General features: G+C 39.9%; 1 protein-coding gene across 7 annotated transcripts in view; it reads left to right on the forward strand.

Moving 5' to 3' along the window:
* Positions 1-5,181: 5,181 nt before the first annotated feature.
* LOC127437833 (kelch-like protein 25) overlaps positions 5,182-23,139 on the forward strand; it is a 59,519-nt gene continuing 41,561 nt past the window's right edge. For 2 of the 7 annotated variants that reach the window (XM_051693044.1, XM_051693043.1), the window contains exons 1-3: positions 5,206-5,320; positions 9,334-9,444; positions 12,891-14,732. In XM_051693044.1, coding sequence (XP_051549004.1) covers positions 9,381-9,444; positions 12,891-14,698 — 1,872 coding nt within the window. In that variant the 5' untranslated portion in view covers positions 5,206-5,320; positions 9,334-9,380 and the 3' untranslated portion in view covers positions 14,699-14,732. Of the gene's footprint in view, positions 5,325-5,433; positions 5,470-5,761; positions 5,918-9,333; positions 9,445-12,890; positions 14,733-21,612; positions 22,147-23,139 lie in introns of those variants that run through there. The other 5 variants (XM_051693045.1, XM_051693048.1, XM_051693046.1 and 2 more) reach the window with 5 other exon arrangements.

Here is a 23,139-nt window from a genome sequence, read left to right on the forward strand (position 1 = left end):
ATATTAGTTATGTTGAAAAGGGAAAGTGATGGGGTCATTGTTTAATAACTTTCCAGAATATATATCACAAACTAGTTAACAACTTACCGTTAAGACATCGCTTAACACCGCACCGCTTAACTCCGCACTGTCTGCAGAACCATCGTCACCAGAACCACCGTCAGCTCAACTCTGTAAATAATGGAGTCGGAGTGCGCTCTGCTGGACAAAATACGTTATGACACCAGCTCTAAATCACCCCAAGCATTGTTTTCTGCATTATATGTTCTGAAAAAAGTTCACACAACACTAATGTTGTGATCAGCCACAACATTAAAACCTCCAGCCTAATATTGTGTAAGTCCCCCTCGTGCTGCCAAAACAGCGCCAACCCGCATCCCAGAATAGCATTCTGAGATGCTATTCTTCTCACGACAATTGTACAGGGTGATTATCTAAGTTACTGTAGACTTTGTCAGTTCGAACCAGTCTGGCCATTCTCTGTTGACCTCTCTCATCAACAAGGCATTTCCGTCCACAGAACTGCCGCTCACTGGATGTTTTTTTGTTTTTGGCACCATTCGGAGTAAATTCTAGACACTTTGTGCGTGAAAATACCAGGAGATCAGCAGTTAAAGAAATACTCAAACCAGCCCGTCTGGCACCAACAATCATCCATGCGATTATCTAATCAGCCAATTGAATGGCAAAATAGAAACAATTTTACTGTATAGCCTAGATTAGGCTTTTTGCATAAATAGTATAGGTCAGTAGAGACCAGACATGAAAGTGGGGGGAAAAGAGTGGGAAATAGATTAGTAGTTAGCCTACATGACATAGGCCAGATTCAAACCAGTTTCACTGCAAGCACACTCTTTTATTGTGAGTATGAGTCCTACTGACTGAACCAAGGCTCCAACACATACATATTTCTGCTCCCAGATGCCATAAACATTAACTCTGTCTGCTGAGAAGCGCTGAGCACTTTCATCACAGAAAAATCAACTTGGTGCCTGTCCTCGACACATTACTCAGTTTCACAGAGAGCATAGAAATGTCTAAATATGGGGCTGCAAAACCACAACGGGCTCATCTGACGCTTGGTTTGCTTGATCATCATTAGCTGAGAAATGCAAAGTCATTAGCACCTAAGGATGGCTACAAATACAAATTTTTTATTCATGTACTTAGGCCGGAAAATGTTGCCTAATCTGCAGAAATGTTGAACCATGGCTGAACGAATCCTTTTGGTGAACAGATTCAAAAGACTCGACTCGTTGGTGTAATTCAAAATCCCCACCATTATAAAACAATGTAATTTTGTGCCCACTTTAACAGGTGCTTGCGCATGTTTCAAGAAAAAATTAAAATACAACAATGGCATATTCTTAAACTTTTCATTTGGTCATCATCCAGTCATAAATGTTAAAGATAGACAGACAGACAAACAGACAGACAGACGGGTATACAATACTTACAGTTGGTTAAGTGCTGTCTCAGCTTTCTGAACAAAGTTGATTTGCAAAACTTCCATGGTTCAGCAACCTGTGCCGGGGCATCAGGTACCAATATGACTTCAGAAGACCGTTCCATGTTCCACAAATGTTTTTACAGGAACCAAAAGAATAGGCCAAGAGGAAAATAAAGCTCTGCACTAAAACACTTCGAACCTGCACTGACTCCTCAATAAGATCAGGTTGTAAAACCCAATGCAGTCAACCGCTGTTGCATGGAAACATCTCAACAAACTGTTCCACACAGAGAACATTTCATGCAAAATTCTGAGCTCAAATGGTACGTCATATCGGTTAGATTTTACTGTTGGGCATCACATCCACCAATTAAACTTTAAATGGGCAGTGTAATTTACAAAAGGCCAAGCAGATGCTGGCCTTGATTGATAGTTTATGGTGTTCTTTCAGTATCAATAGGATTACGGTCTTGCTATTTCAGGGGGTATTTGTCATGGTGGGATAACCTAAGGGCTCTCCTGTGACTCCTAAGTGGCCAGCTACATACTGCAGTTGTGGTGCAGAAAGTTTAAAATGAGTTAAATTACATCCTCTCATCAGGGCCATCAATCAAAAGAGACTGGCATGAAATGTAATGCCCATGATGATGAGTCATCTTTCAATATAGACACTTAATTCTACGTACAGTAGTTTTGAATATAGTTTTTTTTATACACAACTGCACAACTACACTTCAATCTTTATTTTGAATAAAGGTCGCAAACAGTCTAATATTTGATTGTCCTTGTTTTTGTTTTCTTTACCAAATTCACATTTACAACAGCTAATCATGTTAATATGCAGGGCCAAATTACTCAAAATTAAATTATTAAAAAAACATATTTAAATAAATAATTAAATACATATTAAATTAATTAAATGCATCGTTAAATAAATAATTAAATATTTTAATAATTAAATAAACATATATATATATATATATATATATATATATGTGTGTGTATATATATATATATATATATATATATATATATATATATATATATATATATATAAATTCCATATATTAACTATAGATTATTTCAAAATATCATAGTTACTACAGTTATTAATATGACTCTAAAATGATAAATTAATATGGGATAAAAAGTAAGATGCTTTCAAAATTTGTATCACATTTATTTATTTAATTATGAAATTGTTAGCTATTACCAAGTTACCATTATTTTATGGTAGCAACAATAAGTGGAGTAAATATGGTGTTTTGGTGCAAACCATAGTCATCGTAGTAAATTTTATTAAGAGCAAGCATTTTAAAGTAATTAAGGTCTATTATTTTTTCAATGTAACTACATGGAAAGAAAATAAGTGTAACAATGCCTATAGCCTATGCAGTACAAACTAGACTGTAGTTGGTTGTATAGTCACTGCTAAAATATAAAATATAACATTATAATGTAAAATATAATATTCAAACAACATATCAATATAACTGATTCGGTGATGCCTTACTAAGCAACTCTTTTGACAGCTAGCTATCTGGTGTAATAAGGCACTTAATCTGCATGTTAAATTAGATATGTCTCACATTGCGTACACCTTTCAAATCTAAAACCTTTTTACCCTAGCAAAAGCTGCAGTAAGCACAAGTCTGTCGCTTTATTATAGTACTACAATTTCATGATCAGACCCTTAATGGCCACAGCATATGTGGTCAAATCTCTGCCCGCCTCACAACAGAATCAGCACATTTCTTAACACGTAAAGAGCTTTTGGTCTTGGATTAGGTTTAGAAACAATCACCAAGGGACTAAACTCCATTAGTGACGCTGATGGAACACAGTTAATTATGGTCACCAATGAAATCCTACCATCCTTTTAACTAAGCCAGAAGCAAGGCAGTGGTATCAAAGCATGACTGGCCCAGAAAATGCATTCAAATTCAAATTGAATTGAACTTGTCCCCACTTTATCACATTTCACTTGGTTCAGCAACACAGGCATGAGTTTAAAAATTCACAGGGCCAAGCGATAAACAGAACACTATGAGCCGATTAAATATCACCAGAGTTATCATTTATCAAACCATTTATCCTTATTTACTAATGGCAGAGCAAAAATAAATACATAAATTAAATAGCAACAAAACTGGCCTGTAATAATAAACCAATCACTTAAAATATTGCGTTTACTGATTATCTGCTTGCAAATAAAATTACTTCTTGAATTAAAGACATTACCGTAGGATGTGAATAAAAAACTATAAACAATTTAAAGTATAATTTTTTTGCTGTTGGCATATTTGTGTAGACATTCTTGTCTAAAGTGGTATATACTGTATTACCCGTGGCCTTCGAGTATGACCTCGAGATACAGTTTTTTTTTTTTTTTTTTTTTTTTAGAGTAAATAAGTATGTGGAAAACAACTGTCTGATAAAGTATTTTTTGGTCATTTTAGAGATATAGATAAGCAATACGGATATTTAAAAAAATTCTCTCATCATTTACTCACACTCATCTCAGATGTGTGACTTTCTTTCATTTGCTGAACACTAAAGAACATTTTTAGAAGAATATCTCAGCTCTGTATGTCCATACAATGCAAGTGAATGGGTGCCAAAATCCACATAAGGGCAACATAAAAGTACTCCAGACTTCTCTGGTGGTAAAATCCATATCTTCTGAAGCAATCTGATTGGTGTGGGTGAGAAACAGATCAATATTTAAGTCCTTTCTCCTTCTGTTTTTGGTGATTCACATTCTTTGTGTATATCACCCCCTACTGGGCAGGGAGGAGAATTAATAATAAAAAAAAAAAATGACTTAAATATTAATATATATCTCACCACACCTATCAAATCATGTCTGACCACATGGATTTAACCACCTGATTACATTTATGCTCCCTTTATGTGAATTTTGGAGCTTCAAAATTTTGGCATCCATTCACTTGCATTGTATGGACCTACAGAGCTGAATTATTCTTCAAAAAATCTTCATTGGTGTTCTGCAGATGAAAGAAAGTCATAGACATTTGGGATGCCAGGAGGGTGAGTAAATCATGAGATAATTTTAATTTTTGGGTGAACCATCCCTTTAAGCGTGTTCACTTTAGAAGGGTATAATACCTCTTTTTGTGTATAATGCATTTGTATTAATTATTTTTTTATACTATTTAAATTACCCATATTCTTTCAAAGGGTAAATAGTGTTGGTAGTGTTTTCCAATCACTAGATGGAGCTATAGGGCAATTCATTTAAAATATCCTCAGTATAACCTTAGTCTTACATTCACATGGATAAACTAAAAAACAAACTTGACTAAATTGACAGAACGTTAGTTCTATAACGTGCATCAAATCCTGTTTAGAATTAGGTTTAAAATTAAGGGTTATTATTCAATTACAACCACATATTTTCACTGGTGATGATTATTTAGCATTGACAATTTGGAGATTTTTATCCTATTAGTAAATAAACGTATATTTGCACGTCACATTTTACTGCATTTTCCTTGTTTTGATCCGCTGTCTTCGCCTACAGCGATGCTCCGCCCACGATCCAACCATTGGCTGCTTCGTACAGAAAACAGAGCCGATTGTTCACGCTAAAACGTTTCTATTGGCTACATTTTAAATTTGCATAAAATCTCTGGCCGTGATTGGTGAACGCCGCGCCAATCATTCTCTAAAGTCCATTCCCCCCGTTTTTGGATAATACCTACAGAGAGACTCCACAGCTTTTCAGACAGGACTGGAATGTGAACAAAGTAACTCCTTCAACCATCCGTGTGATGAACAAAACTATGATTAATTCACTGATCCCGGAACGTCACAACGTCAGGATTTGTCACTAGCGCTCAGGATACAGTAAGTATGTCGCATGTTTCTAAAATATATATATATATATTATATTAGTGCAAGGAGCTTCAAATGAGTAATACCAACCAACGTCTGCACTGTTCTTCCTCTGTTTTTGGCAGAGCCGGAAAAGCCGATACACTCAGTCAGGATTAGATGTGAGCTGGATAGGGACTGGTGTCCACCTCTCGCTTCCTCCAGAAGTTAAAGTGGATGTAAATAGGACGATAACGATAGCTTAGAGGGAGACCGGGGTCTTTAATAACCAGGAGTTTGTCCGTCTTTCTTCTGCATGCCAATGCAGCTGAGTTAGGGGTCGTTCACACCGAACGCGTATTTGCGCAGATAGACAATAACGCAGGTTTTTTTAACAGTTGGATTTATTTTTACTTGACAAGGCGTCTAAAAAAACGCAAAGTGCTGAAACGAAAAACAGCGATACGCGGCGCAAACGTCCGTCTACTCTAGCGCATATTTATTCGTGAAAACAATTGAAAAACAGTGCGGGAGGACGCAAAAAACGATTGCGACGTGAACGGCCCCTCACGACTCTCCGCTAACAGCATTAGCTCTTTTCATTCACGGTATCGTTACTGAGCGGTCTTGGTAAGCTTTAGCGCAACCAAATATGTTCTTTGTTGATTTTACCGTGTGTGTGTGTGTGTGTGTGTGTGTGTGTGTGTGTGTGTGTGTGTGTGTGTGTGTGTGTGTGTGTGTGTTAAAAGAGCAGTTTACCTCAAAATTCGTTATCAACTTATTCATCTGTTTTATAACGAGCGCGCGTTTGAAACAAAGTCTCGGAGTGCAAAATACAGGGAATGTTTACTGCGAGAATGGCGTATTCATATGTTTTAATGTGTTAATTTTCTCCTTGTTTATGTTCAAGCACTTTATGTAGTCTGATGAGGCGAGGGGCTGTGAACTGAGGAAAAAATGAGCTAAAATTTCGTGTATTTTCCATTAGTTTGTTAAAGACAATATATGTTTTTTTTGTTTGTTTTTTTTTAAGCTCGTGATAAGCGTCAGGAAATTGAGTCTAAATGTGTTAACTATGGCCTCAGAGTTCATGCACATTCCAGTTGTTTACTTGCATGGGTCATAGTTCAAGTCAACAAGTTCCAGTTAACCTCATATTGATTGCTGTTCACTTTTGCAAAGGTTACATGACTGTTATATTACATTAACATTTTATTTGCCTTAGATACTCACCTGTTACATGCATAATACTTTACACCATACATTATCTAATTCTATTATTATTTACACTGATGAGCCAAAACAGGTGACGTGAATAACGTTGATCATCTACTAACAAGGCCACATGTCAAGGTCTGGGTAGATTTGATGGTAAGCAAACAATCAGTTCTCATAGTCAACGTGTTGAATGCGGTAGAAATGGGCAGGAATACAGACCTGAGTGACTTTGACAAGGGCCAGATTGTTATGGCCAGATGACTGGGTCAGAGCATCTCTGAAATGGCAAGGCTTGTGGGGTGCTTCCGGTCAGCAGTGGTTAGTACGACAGTGGTCCGAGGAGGGACAAACCACAAACTGGTGCCAGGGTGGGGCCCATGATGACCCCTGTCCACCATCGAAAGTGCCTACAATGGGCATGCGAGCGTCGGAACTGGACCTTGGAGCAGTGGAAGAAGGTCGCCTAGTCCGATGAGTCATGTGGATGTCAATTTGACACATGCCACCTACCTAAACATCATTGCAGACCAGGTACACCCCTTCATGGCAATGGTATTCCCTGATGGCAGTGGCCTCTTTCAGCTAGGAGTGTAACAGTATGACATTTTTATGGTATGATAACCATCACTAAAAACAACACGTATAGTAGTCAGATGATTATAACAAAAAAAAAATTGTATTGTTATTTTATGATTTATGAAATTGTAAATAATGTGTAATAATTATTTCCCAGGTTAACACTTCAGATATGCATTTGTATGCATTCAATAATTTGTTGCATTCGTGATTGTTTAATTCTAAACAATACCTACTGACAATATATTATTAATCTGCAGTTTATTTATTGCCATTTTGTCCAATACTGTCTATTTTCTGCCATAGTTTTCACTGACCAAAAGCAATGCACTTTGTAAACCCTATTTAGTACTATGTTTTACAAATAAAACATTATTAGTAGTATCAAACACATTGTTGGCCTACTGTTGCGCTTCACTTAGGCAAATTAACAAACAGTTGGCGCATCGTATAATGTTGAACGAGTGCTTAAATCCTTTGCTGCATTTGTGAATGTGACAGAAAGCATAAACATAACTTTAGCCAACCTAGTCATTACAAATCATGTAAAACTACATTGAATCTGGTGTTTTTATTAAACAGGGGCTATAATTTATTATCCTGTATACTGTATTTCCACATTCATCTCCGCAAATTCCGTGGGATGGTGCTCACCTATCAAACTGAGTGACAGTTGAATGTAACATGTGGGAGGCGCAATTAAAAGATGTATTTTATCTCACCAAGTTCATATGATGCTGTGTAAATGTAGCCGATTCTTTCTGAAACTGATTTGGATTTTAGATAAGTCTGAAAATATCTGCCTTATATTCATGAATTACCATCAATGAGAAGATTTCAACTGTATGATAACCATCTGTTTTTAAACCGAGGAAAATTGTGAAACCTTGACACACGTTACATCCCTACTTTCAGCAGGATCATGCACCCTGCCACACCGCACACATTGTTCAGGAATGGTTTGAGGAACATGATGAAGAGTTCAAGCTGCTGCCCTAGCCTCCAGATTCCTCAGATCTCAATCTGATTTAGCATCTGTGGGATGTGCTGGACCAACAAGTCCGATCCATGGCGGCTCCACCTCGCAATTTACAGGACATGAAGGATCTGCTGCTAATGTCTTGGTGCTAGATACCACAGGACACCTTTAGGGGTCTTGTAGAGTCCATGCCTCGGCGGCTCGGTGATGTTTTGCTGGCACGCAGAGGACCAACAGCATATTAGGCAGGTGGTCATGTTTTGGCTCATCAGTGAAATAATAATATAGATTATTATTTAAAATAATTCACAGCTGTCTCTCACCCTCTCAAGTATTTCACAGTTGATTTTTATTTATTTATTTTTTTTATTTTTATTTTTTTTTTTTGCAGAAATTATGTAAGTAATCACATCTGGTGAAAACCATCAAACCATTAAAACTTAGGCTGTGTCAGCAAACCCTGTCAACATGCTGGTTTTCAACTTTCAGTTGTTTTTCGGCCTGTAGCATTTACATTCTGTCTGTTTAGGATGTTGGAAGAACATGAAGCCAAACTCACAGACCTCCCCTGATGTGTGCCTAGGATCCAGTTGATATGAGTAGTCTATAGAATAGTCCTGTGGATGGACTGCATGCAAGCCAGTGATCTATTGAGCTTTTTAAAATCAAGTGATGTTGTCATATTTTGACTTTCTGCAAACACACACACACACACACAGCAAAAAAACACCTCACACTCCCCCTTGCCTGTAGCCTAGCTAAAATACAGCACTGGAATACCAACATCCCCAGTGAAAATAACCAGGAAAGGCATTTTAGTCAAAGGAACTGGGATGTTTACAGAGGAAGAACATTCAATGGACAAAAAACCTTTGTGTCCTTAGTGGCGCGTTGCAATTAAAAGGTGTCTTTCACGCTGGTGAGAATATCCGCATGGATAGGTAGTTTGTTCACATTGAATGATTCAGCAACTTTGGCACGGCTTGTGCTGTTGTTAAGTGATGGTTACCATGGGAGATGGGATGAACTACGCCGGAACTCCAAGGCAGTTTCATCAAGCTGTGTAATAATAGCCACACTACTATTTCAACTCTATCTTTTTCATTCAGCCACAAATCTGACCACAAGACCACTGTCATGGAAAAGTGTGACATTCGGGCCATTGTAACGACTGCAGACCTGTCACGAGTTCGCTCATTATAGTCACAGGGAGGATGTGGAAAGAAGTTACATGTCTTTATGCCATTCTCTGTTCCTCCCTGGCCCTTTAAAGGACAACTCTGTCGACCTGGCTTATTGAGGGGACACTTTTTGGGACCAATGCAGACCCCCCCTCAGATCCTCGCTGTCAGTGCCTGTGCGTGGGTCAGCAGTTTTTGTCACTGTAAGTGGTTTTTAGACACCTGATTGCCTGACTTTCTCTTGTTTACCCATCAACAGCCCTTTATCCAACCCCTCTTCCTCCATATTTCCCCTGCATAGCTTTCTGTACGGATAGCTGTGACCTTGCATTCTTTGTGTTCAGACTCTGACATTGTGGTTCATGTCAACCCAAGAGTGTGATCCATAAAGACCCTGCTGATGTTTGTGCATGCTTGCACCCTACAATAATCTCAAACCACACTAGTTAAAGAATGCAGTTTGCATGTAAGCACATTCACTCACACAAAGGGACGCTGGTAAAATTGAATTATTGCTGCTGAAACATTAGTCTCAATTGGCAGACAGTTTCACCCCTTTGGGGCAAAACTGTCTGGATTTCACCAAATCATGTGCTTCAGTGCACCATAAAAGCAAGCCTGACCAGTCACAACACTTGATGGTTGTTTTGTGTATTTGACAGGAAAATCCTGACAATTTATTCAGGTCAAGCCATGCAACCTGCGCTTTGTACCTTTAGATTAACTGCCACCGCTTTTTAAACCTACCTAACAAGTTCATATGTATCACTCTGTCCCATTTGCATGCAAGTCTTTTGCACCATTTGGGCATCATTGTGAAATCAATGATGGCTAGCAGGTTTTCTAAAGGGAGGGTGGCTTTTTGTACTATATATAACATTTGAAACAGGCTGTTGAAATATTAGGATTGTTACCTTTGTTTTATTTATCTTTACCAGCAAGCTTGGTTGTTGCTGTATTGGAAGCAATTCAGGAACCATAGGTCCAGCCCCTCACAGAAAATTTCCTCACTGAATTACTTCATTTGGCGTGTTTGCATCTCAGTGAGCTGTCTGATATCCACTTTTTTTTTTTTTTCTTAAAACATAGTTTACATATTTATGTGTGCATTTACTTTCTTTTCTTAATAGAAAAGCAAGGTTGTTGAGCACATAAATCAAATATTTTTCAGAATATTTAATTGGTTTAATTGTTATTGATGCACTCCTTTAATGCTTGCTAAAATGTAACAAATTTGTCTTTCTTAAAATCATACATTAAAAAAAAGTTTGATTCATCTACATTTTGTGATTGAATTGGTACAACATTCTGGACTGTATGCTTTTTTGAATAGCTTTTTTTCTAATTGCTCATTGTACAGATGATCTCATTTGTTTTCTTACATAATGCATAGATTCTGTTTGCTAAATACTTAATGGATTACTGAGTCCTTGCAGTCTTAAAATAATTACAGTCTGTCAGCATAAAACATGACAATCAAAGACTCCGTTGATTTATTTTGCTTTGTGTTGGCTTAAGAGTATAAAAAGGATTATAATTTTCAGCTCCTCTGAACACTTGTGGTATGGACAAAGTACAGACAATTTAGCAATAATGTTTTGATTACAGAAGGGACTTCCAAGATCTTGTTAATGTTGTGCAAAGTGTGTCTGTCTTTCATACTTCTCTACCTCTAAAATGAAATAAAATGGCATTCAGGTGATAAATTTATTAGGGATGGGCATTTTGGTTATTTTGTCTACTCGAGGGGCAATGACATGTACATAACTATATATAATAACATGTCTGACAAACGTCTTTGGCTGCTGCATTGCGTCTTGTTGTTCCAGTGTATTGTCTTTTCATTATTATAGGCTGTTGTAAAATAATCTGTTACAGGGGGCCTGGGTAGCTCAGTGGTAAAAGACGCTGGCTACCACCACTGGGGTTCGCTAGTTTGAATCCCAGGGCATGCTGAGTGACTCCAGCCAGGTCTCCTAAGCAACCAAATTGGCCCGGTTGCTAGGGAGGGTAGAGTCACATGGGGTAACATCCTCATGGTCGCTATAATGTGGTTCGTTCTCGGTGGGGCGTGTGGTGAGTTGAGCGTGGATGCCGCTGTGGATGGTGTGAAGCCTCCACACGCACTATGTCTCCGTGGCAACGCACTTAACAAGCCATGTGTTAAGATGCGCGGGTTGACGGTCACAGATGCGGAGGCAGCTGGTCTACGTCCTCCGCCACCCGGATTGAGGCAAATCACTACGCGACCATGAGGACTTAAAAGCACATTGGGCATTCCAAATTGGGTGAAAAGGGGGGGAAATCCAAAAAATCTGTTACAAAATGTACAAAAGATTAAATAATAAAAAATATAATGCATCATATTTTGTCATTATGTGAAGATTTGCTGCCCAACTCAATGAAAGAATGTGCACAATGCGCGTCTGTCTGTTCTTCCTTCAAGTTACCGTAGTAATCTTAGTAAGCGCGCAGCAGTTTTTTTTTGTGACTGAAACGGGTTGGTTTAACAGGAGACGCCATAACCATCATGTTTTTAATGTGCGTGTTAAGTTGAACTTCAGTTTTGAAGATGCTGCATTCCGTTCCATGTAGCTGCGCTCTGTCTAGCTGTTTTAAACACTCGCCTGCTGTACATTTGTTGCTTCAGCGAGTCCACTGCCACATGCCCCAAGCGTTCGCTCCTGTGGGGAAAGCCGCGATGCTCCGTATTGTTGTTGCTGTGTTGATTCATGAAGCATTCCATTCAACTCGGAGAGTAAGAATTTCCATCTTTCAGCTGGGGGAAGTGCAACGGAATGACACATGTCAGACTTCTAACTTAGAAACTCATGCAGAAATCTTCAACTCACATTTCGTCGAGATGCAGGTTTGTGTTACGTCACGCAAACATTTTGGCACCCAGGTCAGGGAGGTTTATAGTCAGTGACAAACATTCACTTTTATTAAATAATATCCATTAACGAGTCTAAGTTCTTACATTAAATGATAATAAAATGTGTTTAGCAAACGTTTTGCAGAGACGGGTGTTAAAAACACGGTTAATTACACACTCTGATGATCGTAACGATAGCATTGCAGCGTCGTATATCAGTTTGGTTGCTATGAGATGTCTCTGACAATCAATGTACCCCTCAAAATCACAACGTAATCAATCTCAAAATTAAAAATAAGCTTCCTCTTTGGCACATTTGTGTATTGTTGTCAGGTAATTGTCACTGAATTTTGAATTGAGAAGTCACATCATGCATGATCACCATCGATCATCGTTTTCATGATCGATCATTGCTGCCACATCGGAGTACTCGTGCCCATCCCTAAAATTTACAGCCTCTGGCCATTATAAAAAAAAAAAAAAAGAAGCTTATTCAGATTTATTTACAAAGATCACTCAGCCTGTCATGTCATAGCGAGGCCAGAAAAACACTAAGACCACATTTAAGCAAATGCTAATCTTCCAAGATTAATAGTTGTTTTGTATGCAGCTAAAAATGCGGCACTACTCGGCTCTGAAGTTTTTGTTGACACAGCACCATACATAACCACTCTCAGAGAAATTTTATTGCTGGGCATAAACATTGCATTTACTGTAATGTGCCATGCATAATACTGAAGTGAACTCTGTAACTGTGCTTTTGTGTTTCTTTAGTACAAGATATTGGGACCAGTGAAAATTTGCCGAAAAAGATGTCAGTTAGCGTCCATGAAAACCGCAAGTCGAGGACGAGCACAGGCTCTATGAACATCTCACTGTTCCACAAGCCCTCTCATCCAGAGAGTGTGCTCACCCACCTCAATACCCTCCGCAAACAGGGCATGTTTACAGACGTAACGCTATGGGCAGGCGACCGCTCCTTTCCTTGCCACCGAGCTGTACTTGCGGCTTGCAGTCGCTACTTTGAAGCCATGTTCAGCGGTGGTCTCCGTGAGAGCCTTGACAATGAGGTTAACTTTCGTGACAGTGTGCACCCAGAGGTTTTGGAGCTACTGTTGGACTTTGCTTACTCCTCACGTGTCATCATCAATGAAGAAAATGCAGAGTCACTTCTTGAGGCCGGAGATATGCTACAGTTTCATGATATCCGTGATGCTGCAGCAGAATTTTTGGAAAAGAACTTGCATGCATCGAACTGCTTGGGGATGATGCTGCTTTCGGATGCCCATCAGTGCAAGCGCCTTTACGAGCTGTCGTGGAGGATGTGCCTCATCCACTTTGAGACTCTTCGAGACACTGAAAACTTCTGTGGCCTCTCCAAAGACAAACTTTTGGATCTCATCCTTAGCGATGAGCTGGAGATTGAGGATGAACAGATTGTGTTCAGTGCTGTCATGCGCTGGGTTAGGTATGACCTAGACAGCCGCAGAGACTACCTTCCTGAGTTGCTGCAAGGAATACGTCTTGCGCTGTTACCTTCAGAGTGCCTCATTGAGGCCGTGGCATGTGAGGAACTTGTGATGTTAGATAAAAGGAGCAGACAGATTGTCGATGAGGCCATGCAATGCAAGAAGAAGATTCTTCAGAATGACGGAGTTGTCACAAGCCCCTGTGCCAGACCTCGCAAAGCTGGACACACGCTACTCATTCTTGGGGGCCAGACGTTTATGTGTGATAAGATCTACCAAGTGGACCACAAAGCAAAAGAGATCATCCCTAAATCAGATCTTCCTAGTCCCAGGAAGGAATTCAGTGCATGTGCCATCGGCTGCAAGGTTTACGTGACAGGAGGAAGGGGGTCAGAAAATGGGGTTTCAAAGGACGTTTGGATATATGACACAGTACATGAAGAATGGTCTAAAGGTGCCCCCATGTTAATTGCACGCTTTGGACATGGTTCAGCTGAACTTGAAAACTGCCTTTATGTTGTTGGGGGTCATACGGCTATAGCAGGTGTCTTCCCGGCCTCCCCCTCAGTCTCCCTTAAACAAGTTGAACGATACGATCCACTAACCAACAAATGGACAATGATGGCACCACTTAGGGATGGTGTCAGCAATGCAGCAGTGGTCAGTGCTAAGCTAAAACTCTTTGTGTTTGGCGGAACAACCATTCACAGGGATAAGGCCTCAAAGGTCCAATGCTATGACCCGGTTGAGAACCGTTGGACCATAGCTGCAGAGTGCCCGCAACCCTGGAGATACACTGCTGCTGCTGTTCTCGGCAGTCAGATATTTATAATGGGCGGTGACACAGAGTTCACAGCTGCATCCGCTTACCGATTTGACTGTGAGACCAATCAATGGACGCGTGTAGGTGACATGACCTCAAAAAGAATGAGCTGCCATGCTGTGGCCTCTGGAAATAAACTCTATGTGGTCGGCGGTTACTTTGGGGCACAGCGGTGTAAAACCCTAGATTGTTATGATCCGACATCGGATAGCTGGAACAGTATCACTACCGTGCCTTATTCACTGATTCCAACTGCATTTGTCAGCACCTGGAAGCATCTTCCTGCCTAGTTGCCTCCAATTTAAAAGTATGGAGCTGAACTGGGTAAGCATTTAAGCATCTTTCTCATTTTTGATGTGCTCAAGAAGAATTGTGAAGAATTGTGTACTAAAATGATTGTTCTTTCAGATCTTTATACACATTAGAATCATTTTGTATTGCAGGTGCTTTCTTTGAAAACTGCTTCAATCATTATTTTAGGTAGAGGAGCTACTGAAGTCAACAGGCTGCTGACATTAACATGTAAACAGTGATATCTGTCTAGATAACTAAACGCCAAAATGTTAAACTCTGCTTGACAGCCCTCTTTGAAAGCAGCTGAGTGCTCCCATCTTATTAAGGGTTTAAAGAACGGTGGGGCAAGGAAGAGAAAATGAAATGTTATACCTTCTGGATGTCTAGTAAACAGATTCAGCAATATTGTAGAGCAGTGGCTGTCAATGAGGAGGAATAGCATGAGGGTTTAAGGTTGAGGATTTAACATCTCATGAGTTCTAAGGCCCTGTTTTAAGGCCCTATTTCCTCCTAGAGCCATATTACCAGTAAAGTTTAAAAAACTCTTGTTTTTGCACAGTGATTAGTTATAAAAAGGTGTGTAGTGGTGAGCAGGCCGTGCTTTGCTGCTGTTTGAATGCATTTGAATCTATAAGCCTTCGAATCGACAAGCCCAATGTGATCACAAGTGTTTGACCACATTCAGCCACCTCCAAATGTGGTCAAAATGGACAAATATCAAAACGTTTTGGAGCCCATTTATACATGTCTTTAGCATTCTCCCATTTCAAATGGATCACCAAAGCACATCTTATTACCAGGTGTAAATCAGGATAACTTTGAGACATTCACACTAGTGAGCCATTGAAATATTGATTTATAATCTGCATTACAAAGCCTTTTCTGTCAGTTGGCTATTAGGGAGAGCGAGTGAGCTCAAAGTGGCTTAATCTCTGTAATTACAGATTGCAGTGAGGTATTCAGTGAGAGTTTTAGGATGAGAGTACTTGTTGGAACAAAGCGCATTTATTTCTCATCAAATGTACTATCTAAAGCAATATGCCGCTATTTTGTGTTTTTTTTTTTTTTTTTTAAATGCCTGCATTGCTTGGATTATTAATAAATTATAACAATTTCACTTTTTCAAGAAAACAAACACTGCAGCAGTTTCCGAATGAGCCCCCAGACATGCTTATTTTACCATCAAACAAAAGCATTAGTGTGTATATAACAGGGCTCCAGACTGCGACTAAAATGGTCGCAAATGCGACCAAAAATAATTGATTGCGACAATTTAAAATCTAGTCGCCATTGGCGACAGTCGGGTTGTGTGCGTTCATATGCAGTTTCGTCAGATATCTTGTGAGTTACTGAATACATCTTCAGAGCGCGAGTGTGTCTCGAGCTGCTTTTCACCCGTTCTGTTGTGATGAGCTCGCTGCACTGCATGCAACAACAAACCCAGCGCAAGAGAGTCGTGAACAAATGACTCTTTTGAACTGGATCTTTTTCATGAATCATCCGAAAAGAACTGAGGGTTTGAACTCAAGAGTTCAGGTTAGCGGTTTGAATCAGATTCACTTTCTCAGCGAATCAGCTGTCAGTGAGCTCACAAATGGGAGTGCAGACATTTCAAAATAAGAGTCTCATGTATTTGGGGCTTCTTGATAATAAAAGTCCCATATTGTGCACCACTTTTTTTTTTCTTTTTTCCTTCTGGTAATTATTGATTGGGATTGGAGTAGCACAATAAACTGGGATTTCATTCAATTTGCACTCTTGTAGTCTCCGTGTCTGGGGCCATCCGGTAACAGTAAAGAAAGACTAAGGCAATATTTTAAAACAATATATATATATATATATATATATATATATATATATATATATATATATATATATATATATATATATATATATGTATGTACATACACACACACACACCAGTCAGCCACAACATTAAAACCACCTGCCTAATGGTGCATTCCATTTACATCGGAAGTCAGATGACGGAGCTGGGAATGATGTCACACCCGAGTTGACCGCATTCCAGTACACAAGTCGGAAAACCAAGATGGACCCATCCAGGCAAACCTTTGTTGTGCTTACAACAATATTTTCCTCCGAAATATTGCAGAGTAGAAGCAGAACTTCTTAGAACTACTTACATTTCACTACTGTATTTTCCACATAAGACTTTTATGTAATGATCAAACCACAATGGGTTTGATAATTCATTACCAATGCTTTATGGCAAATCTAACCAAAAAATATCCTGCTTTAGCTGATCTAATGAGTTAAAAAAAGTTTACTTTCCAAACAACGGGGTGGAGGAAGTAGCCATTGTTAGCAATACCAGTCGATAAAACACATAAAAAAGCGGTATTTTGCATAGATAATGCCGAAGTATCATGTCCACAGATAGAGGTTGGATAGTACTGTGTGCACCACTGAGTTTGAGATACAGACAAACAGAAGTGCTAATAAACAATATATTACTACTGTTACACTTACTCGGAATTTCCGACTTCCGAGTACAAATAAAACATACCATAATATTGTGTAGGTCCCCCTCGTGCCACCAAAACAGCACCAACCCGCATCTCAGAATAGCATTCCAAGATGCTATTCTTCTCACCACAGTTGTATAGAGTGGTTATCTGAGTTACCGTAGACTTGTCAATTCAAGCCAATCTGGCCATTTTCTGTTGACGTCTCTCATCTACAAGGCATTTCCATCCGCAGAACTGCCTCTCACTGGATGTTTTTTGTTTTTGGCACCATTCGGAGTAAATTCTAGAGACTGTTGTGCATGAAAATCCCAGGAGATCAGCAGTTACAGAAATACTCAAACCAGCCCGTATGGCACCAACAATCATCCATGCAATTTATTTAATCAGCCGATTGTGTAGCTGCAGTGCATAAAATCATGCAGATACAGGTCAGGAGCTTCAGTTAATGTTCACATCAACCATTAGAATGGGGGCAAAATGTGATTTGGACCGTGGCATGATTGTCGGTGCCAGATGGGCTGGTTTGAGTATTTCTGTAACTGCTGATCTCCTGGGATTTTCACACACAGCAGTCTCTAGAATTTACTCTGAATGATGCCAAAAACAAAAAACATCCAGTGAGGGGCAGTTCTGCAAATGGAAATGCCTTGAGAGAGGTCAACAGAGAATGTCAGTTTGAACCAGTCTGGCCAAAGTCTACGGTAACTCAGATAACCGCTCTGTACAATTGTGATGAGAAGAATAGCATCTCAGAATACTGTTCTGAGATGCGGGTTGCCAGGAGCCAATGGCTCCAAAGTCATTTTATTAGTCTGGAGCCCTGTATAATGCTAAGAACTAGTTTGCATTTTAATGTAAAAATGTAGTGCACTGAATAGTGTTTATATGAAATGCATTAAGCTTGGTTCAGATGTTCTTCTGTAGGCAATTAAAATGGCTTATGCCATCATAATTTTTTGCCTGTCAGCACTTACAAAGAAAAGGGATAATAGGTCATTACAGACTAACTGTATTGGAGTGATCTGCCTATTGTTTACATGCACGGATATAGTCCAGTTACAGTGGGCTTTTGTGTAGTTGAGCAACAGTGTTTATCTCTCTTTCCAAGTATTCGTGACACAATGTGTATTCGAATATCTCAAAGAATAATGACAAATACGCTTAGGTAAATGCACGTTGGCATCACCTCTGCCTTCCGGATGATGCATGCATACAATGCCGAGGCCATTTGTAGTCAGATTATCGTGTATACAGTATGTAAACGTACTAAGTGACGGTATGCATGCATATTTGTTTGAGTGCAGCAAACTTAGTTTCTCCTATGGGACAACATTGACGATCCTTTGAACCTACTGTTTTGGAATTGTTTGTGTCTCATTTCATACACACTGCTTTCATTGAGTTGTGCCGATGACCTCCAAATGAATTCGTCATAACAGTCTGCTGAACATCTCTCACTTGTGTCACTTGGATTGGGCTGCCTAGGGAGGGACCAGAGCTGTCTCATTGCAGCCCCTGATGATTAGAAGATGATTATTTTTCTGAGTAATCATTAACACCCTTAACCAGCCAACGTCTCCGTTCGCACCACGAGAGCTTGGTTTCACAGTGAAGCAGGTGGCCCAGCAAAAGCAATGTTTTATAATTAGCCCCAGGGGGCACAAAATCAGAATGTCTGGAGGATGCCATGGCAGGCCTGCTGGATGTCGGCATCTGATGTGCTACAGGAACGCTCACAGGAAGTGAATAAGCTTGGTTGAATGTGCTGCAACAGCTGGGCTCTCCCATTCGTCTCTTTTTACCCTGTTCAGCTTCTGAACCTTTTCACTTCTTATAAAGTCACCTAAGCTGGGGGGATAAAACCAGAGGCTGGCGTGTTTTGGACTTACTCTGAGCAAAGCAGTTCTCCCGACATGAAGAATTAATAGAGGTGGGCTGTGTAGGTGCCCCAGCTCGATGGTGTTGTGCTTAAAATACCTATTGGTCTCCATGGTGGAATGGCTCCATGTGTCATTTTGAAAAACAAAACATAGAGAAGAATGAGCTTCATAAATTATGTAAAGGCTGTTGCAGGGTTGGGACTCAACTTTCATTGTATTAATATTTTAAAAACTGCAGAAGCCCAGACGATGGAGAGTAGTTCTTGATTGTAATCCATTTCAGGAAATTGTCCAGGTTAATTGAACTCCACCATGTAAATTTGATATTATTAGTCATAATGAGAGGCTTGCTGGAAACAACGTATGCGTGCATTGAGTTTCAGTTTCAGTTTTACTAGAAGAGACTTTCAGAGTTTAATTTCCCTTTAAAAAAAAAGAATGGAAAATAAAGAAGTTTTTTCTGAGATGTTTTGGCAGAACGAGTGGGACCTATACAATATTCGGCAGTTGGTTTTCATGTTGTGGCTGATCAGTGTGTGTGTATATATATATAATACAGAAATATATGTCGTGTATCGCCATTCAGCCTAAAAATACAGAGATATGATTTTTGGTCCATATCGCCCAGCCCTAATAAATATATATATATATACTTTTATTCTGACACTATAACTTGCAAAATTGTTTTAACATCAAATGTAAGGCATAACCCCTCCTCAGATTGCATTGCAAGTCTATTGCATCTCCACGAAATGCACTCACTGTAATTGTCTTTATAGTGAATGCATGAACGTTACATTTGAACGTTACATATCCAGCAGCCATATCACCCTGTAGCTCAAGACCAGTTGCCCACTGAAGCTAAGCAGAATTGAGCCTGGTCAGTACCTGGAGACCTCCTGGGGAAAAACTAAGGTTGCTGCTGGAAGAGGTATTAGGGAGGCCAGCAGGGGTGCTCACCCTGCTGTCTGTGTGGGTCCTAATGCCCCAGTATAGTGAGGGGAACACTATACTGTAAAAAGGCACCATCCTTCGGATGAGACGTTAAACCGAGGACCTGACTCTCTGTGGTGTAACCCCGGTGTCTTGGCTAAATTCCCCCCATTGGCCCTTCTCAACTGTGGCCTCTTAATAATACCCATCCACTAATTGGCTCTATAACTCTACTCTCTCCTCTCCACCAATAGCTGGTTTGTGGTGAATGTACTGGCGCACTATGGCTGCTGTTGCATCATCCAGGTGGATGCTGCACATTTGGCGGTGGTTGAGGAGAGTCCCCTGTTCATTGTGTAAAGCACTTCGATTGTAGTGTCAGAAAAGCGCTATATAAATGTAACGTTCATTCATTCACATTTATATAGCGGTTTTCTGACACTACACTCAAAGCACTTTAAACAGTGAACAGGGGACTCTCCTCAACCACCACCAAATGTGCAGCATCCACCTGGATGATGCAACTGCAGCCATAGTGCGCCTGTACACTCACCACACACCAGCTATTGGTGGAGAGGAGAAGTAGAGTTATAGAGCCAATTAATGTCAATTAATTAATTACAGTCACTAAGCCTGTATTATTTAGTTATTTAGCTGTATTTATCCCACTGTAAAGCGGGTGCGTTTACTTGAGCGACCCACAAAATAGCACAGAGTTGTTCTGTGTTTACTTGCTTGTCCCATTGAGAGTTGGCACAGTACTGCACAATCCAGGGGTTTGTGCTAGTAAACGAATATGCTGTCCGGGGGGTTACACTGTGCGGTTCAGATGCATTAGCACAGTCCCACTTACATTCATATAGCTTTGTGCTCTCAAAATAATCACTTGTAAATGAGGGTATGTTCATTTCAGCAGATTTCAGAGCAGTTTTTGTTACCTAGAAAATGAGCATGTATGTGAAAATGTGCATTACAAATACAGATAAGCCCTCTATTGTATCCACTTTGTACAGTACAGTGTCAGGCTGTGTCCCTTGAGTGACTACCCAACTCCCAGTACTTAAGTTTACCAAAGTTCTTTCTCTGTATTACACCTTGACATTGAACTTCAAACCACTTCTGCTCTAAATTTTGTTAGCATTTGCATCTGTGATTTCAGATGGAAAGTGATTTTAATGGTCAGTAGAAATGTTGTCCAACGGCCCATATAAAAAAATTTCCACCATGCTTTTAAATACATATTTTAATGTTATTCTTGACGAAAGTGAAATGACCAAAACATTGCTGTTTTAATAAATATTACTAAAATATTTTGGGTTCGATACAAGAAGTTTAGCTCAATTGACAGTATTTGTGGCATAATGTTGACAGCCACAAAACATAACACTAACTCATTCCTTATAAAAAAAGGCACATTAATGGAAGGGAATGCGGCAAGTACATATCGTTTTAAATATATAGCCATAAGACGTAGATATTATACATGTTAACATGATTTAATGTGATAAAATTTCTTACCTAACCTTATATCCAATATTGCAACTTTTTTTTAATTTATTTTTTATCCCCTTTTCTCCCAATTTGGAATGCCCAATTCCCACTACTTAGTAGGTCCTCATGGTGGCGCGGTTACTCACCTCAATCCGGGTGAGACAGTCAATCTGCGCATTTTATCACGTGGCTCGTTGTGCATGACACCGCGGAGACTCACAGCACGGGAGGCTTATGCTACCCTCTGCGATCCACGCGCAACTTATCACGCACCCCATTGAGAGCGATAACCACTAATCCCGACCACGAGGAGGTTACCCCATGTGACTCTACCCTCCCTAGCAACCGGGCCAATTTGGTTGCTTAGGAGACCTGGCTGGATCACTCAGCACACCCTGGATTCGAACTCCGAAGTTGTGGTAGTCAGCGTCAATACTCGCTGAGCTACCCAGGCCCCTGCCAATATTGCAGCTTTGTTGCCATGATGATGTATCAACGTTAACCTTGTAATCAATGTCATCATAATAAAATCATGTTGAACAGAGATATTCTCAAACTGTGTAATGCTTGTCTTCTGGCTACATTTTTGAAACGGTGTGTATTTTAATGTTTGTAGACTGTTTCCATTCACCTCCATTGTAAGTACCTTACTCTAACTGGAATTGTTTTAAATAAATGATTAGAAAATATTTTTCTTGGTAATCAATATTAAGCCACAAATGCTGTTGATTGAGCTTAACTTGTATTGAACCTGGAATATTCCTTTAAGTATTCTTTGCAAGCAACAGCAGTGTTTTTTCCGTATTTTTCAATTAGGCTACTGCTTTTTTCCAACGTACCTGCTTATAACCAATCAGTGGTGCGAGGGGGATTTTTGTTTAAATCTTAAAAAGTTGGATCCAACTTTACGATTATGATTTAGCAGGGCTTGAATTTGTTGACAGATGTTCCAGAGAAAGAAAATGGGAATATGAAGGTATGGCATGGCGTTGGCTTGCCATGACACCCCTTTTGACTTTGCTTTAGCACAAGCCACATGTCCTCAATAAGACTTAGTTACTGCCTTTTCAGCCAACCGTGCAGTTTCATTGCGATGCATTGTATTCCACTAATCCAGGTAATTTGCCAGTTGGAACAGCCCTGACCACTTGCCAAACACCACAACCACCCACCCCATCCCCTAAAGGAGAGGCCTTTAGACAAACTAAACCAGCTAATTGTTTTGCTGTTTCAGAGCCCATAAATCGGATTGGGCCATTTTAATCTGATCTGTCTTTGTGGCATGCATGTTACTGAAGAAGGAAACATGATGTTTTGGCAGAGCCCATGGTTCTGCTAACTGGTGGCAAAAGGTTGATACAGGTAGCAAAAGCCTGGATTTCCCATGAGGCTCATCCTCACTGACCCGGCCAAGCACTGACACAGTGGGATAAAGGCTGGATAAGCTTTGCCCGGTCAACATGCCCTGTTTAAACTAGCTGTGGATTTAAGCACTCAACCGTGCAGTGGCGCTCCATTTCCTGGAGTGAGACCGGCTCACTGTAATCAGTCCTTAAATTTATCCCTTATCATTAGTGCATTAGGCAGTAATTCCATGTCCACTTTAACCCCACTGTCTAGACTAGTGGTTCCTCACCCTGTTCC

This window comes from Myxocyprinus asiaticus, chromosome 48 (assembly GCF_019703515.2).
Source record: "Myxocyprinus asiaticus isolate MX2 ecotype Aquarium Trade chromosome 48, UBuf_Myxa_2, whole genome shotgun sequence".
Taxonomy (NCBI): Eukaryota; Metazoa; Chordata; class Actinopteri; order Cypriniformes; family Catostomidae; genus Myxocyprinus; species Myxocyprinus asiaticus.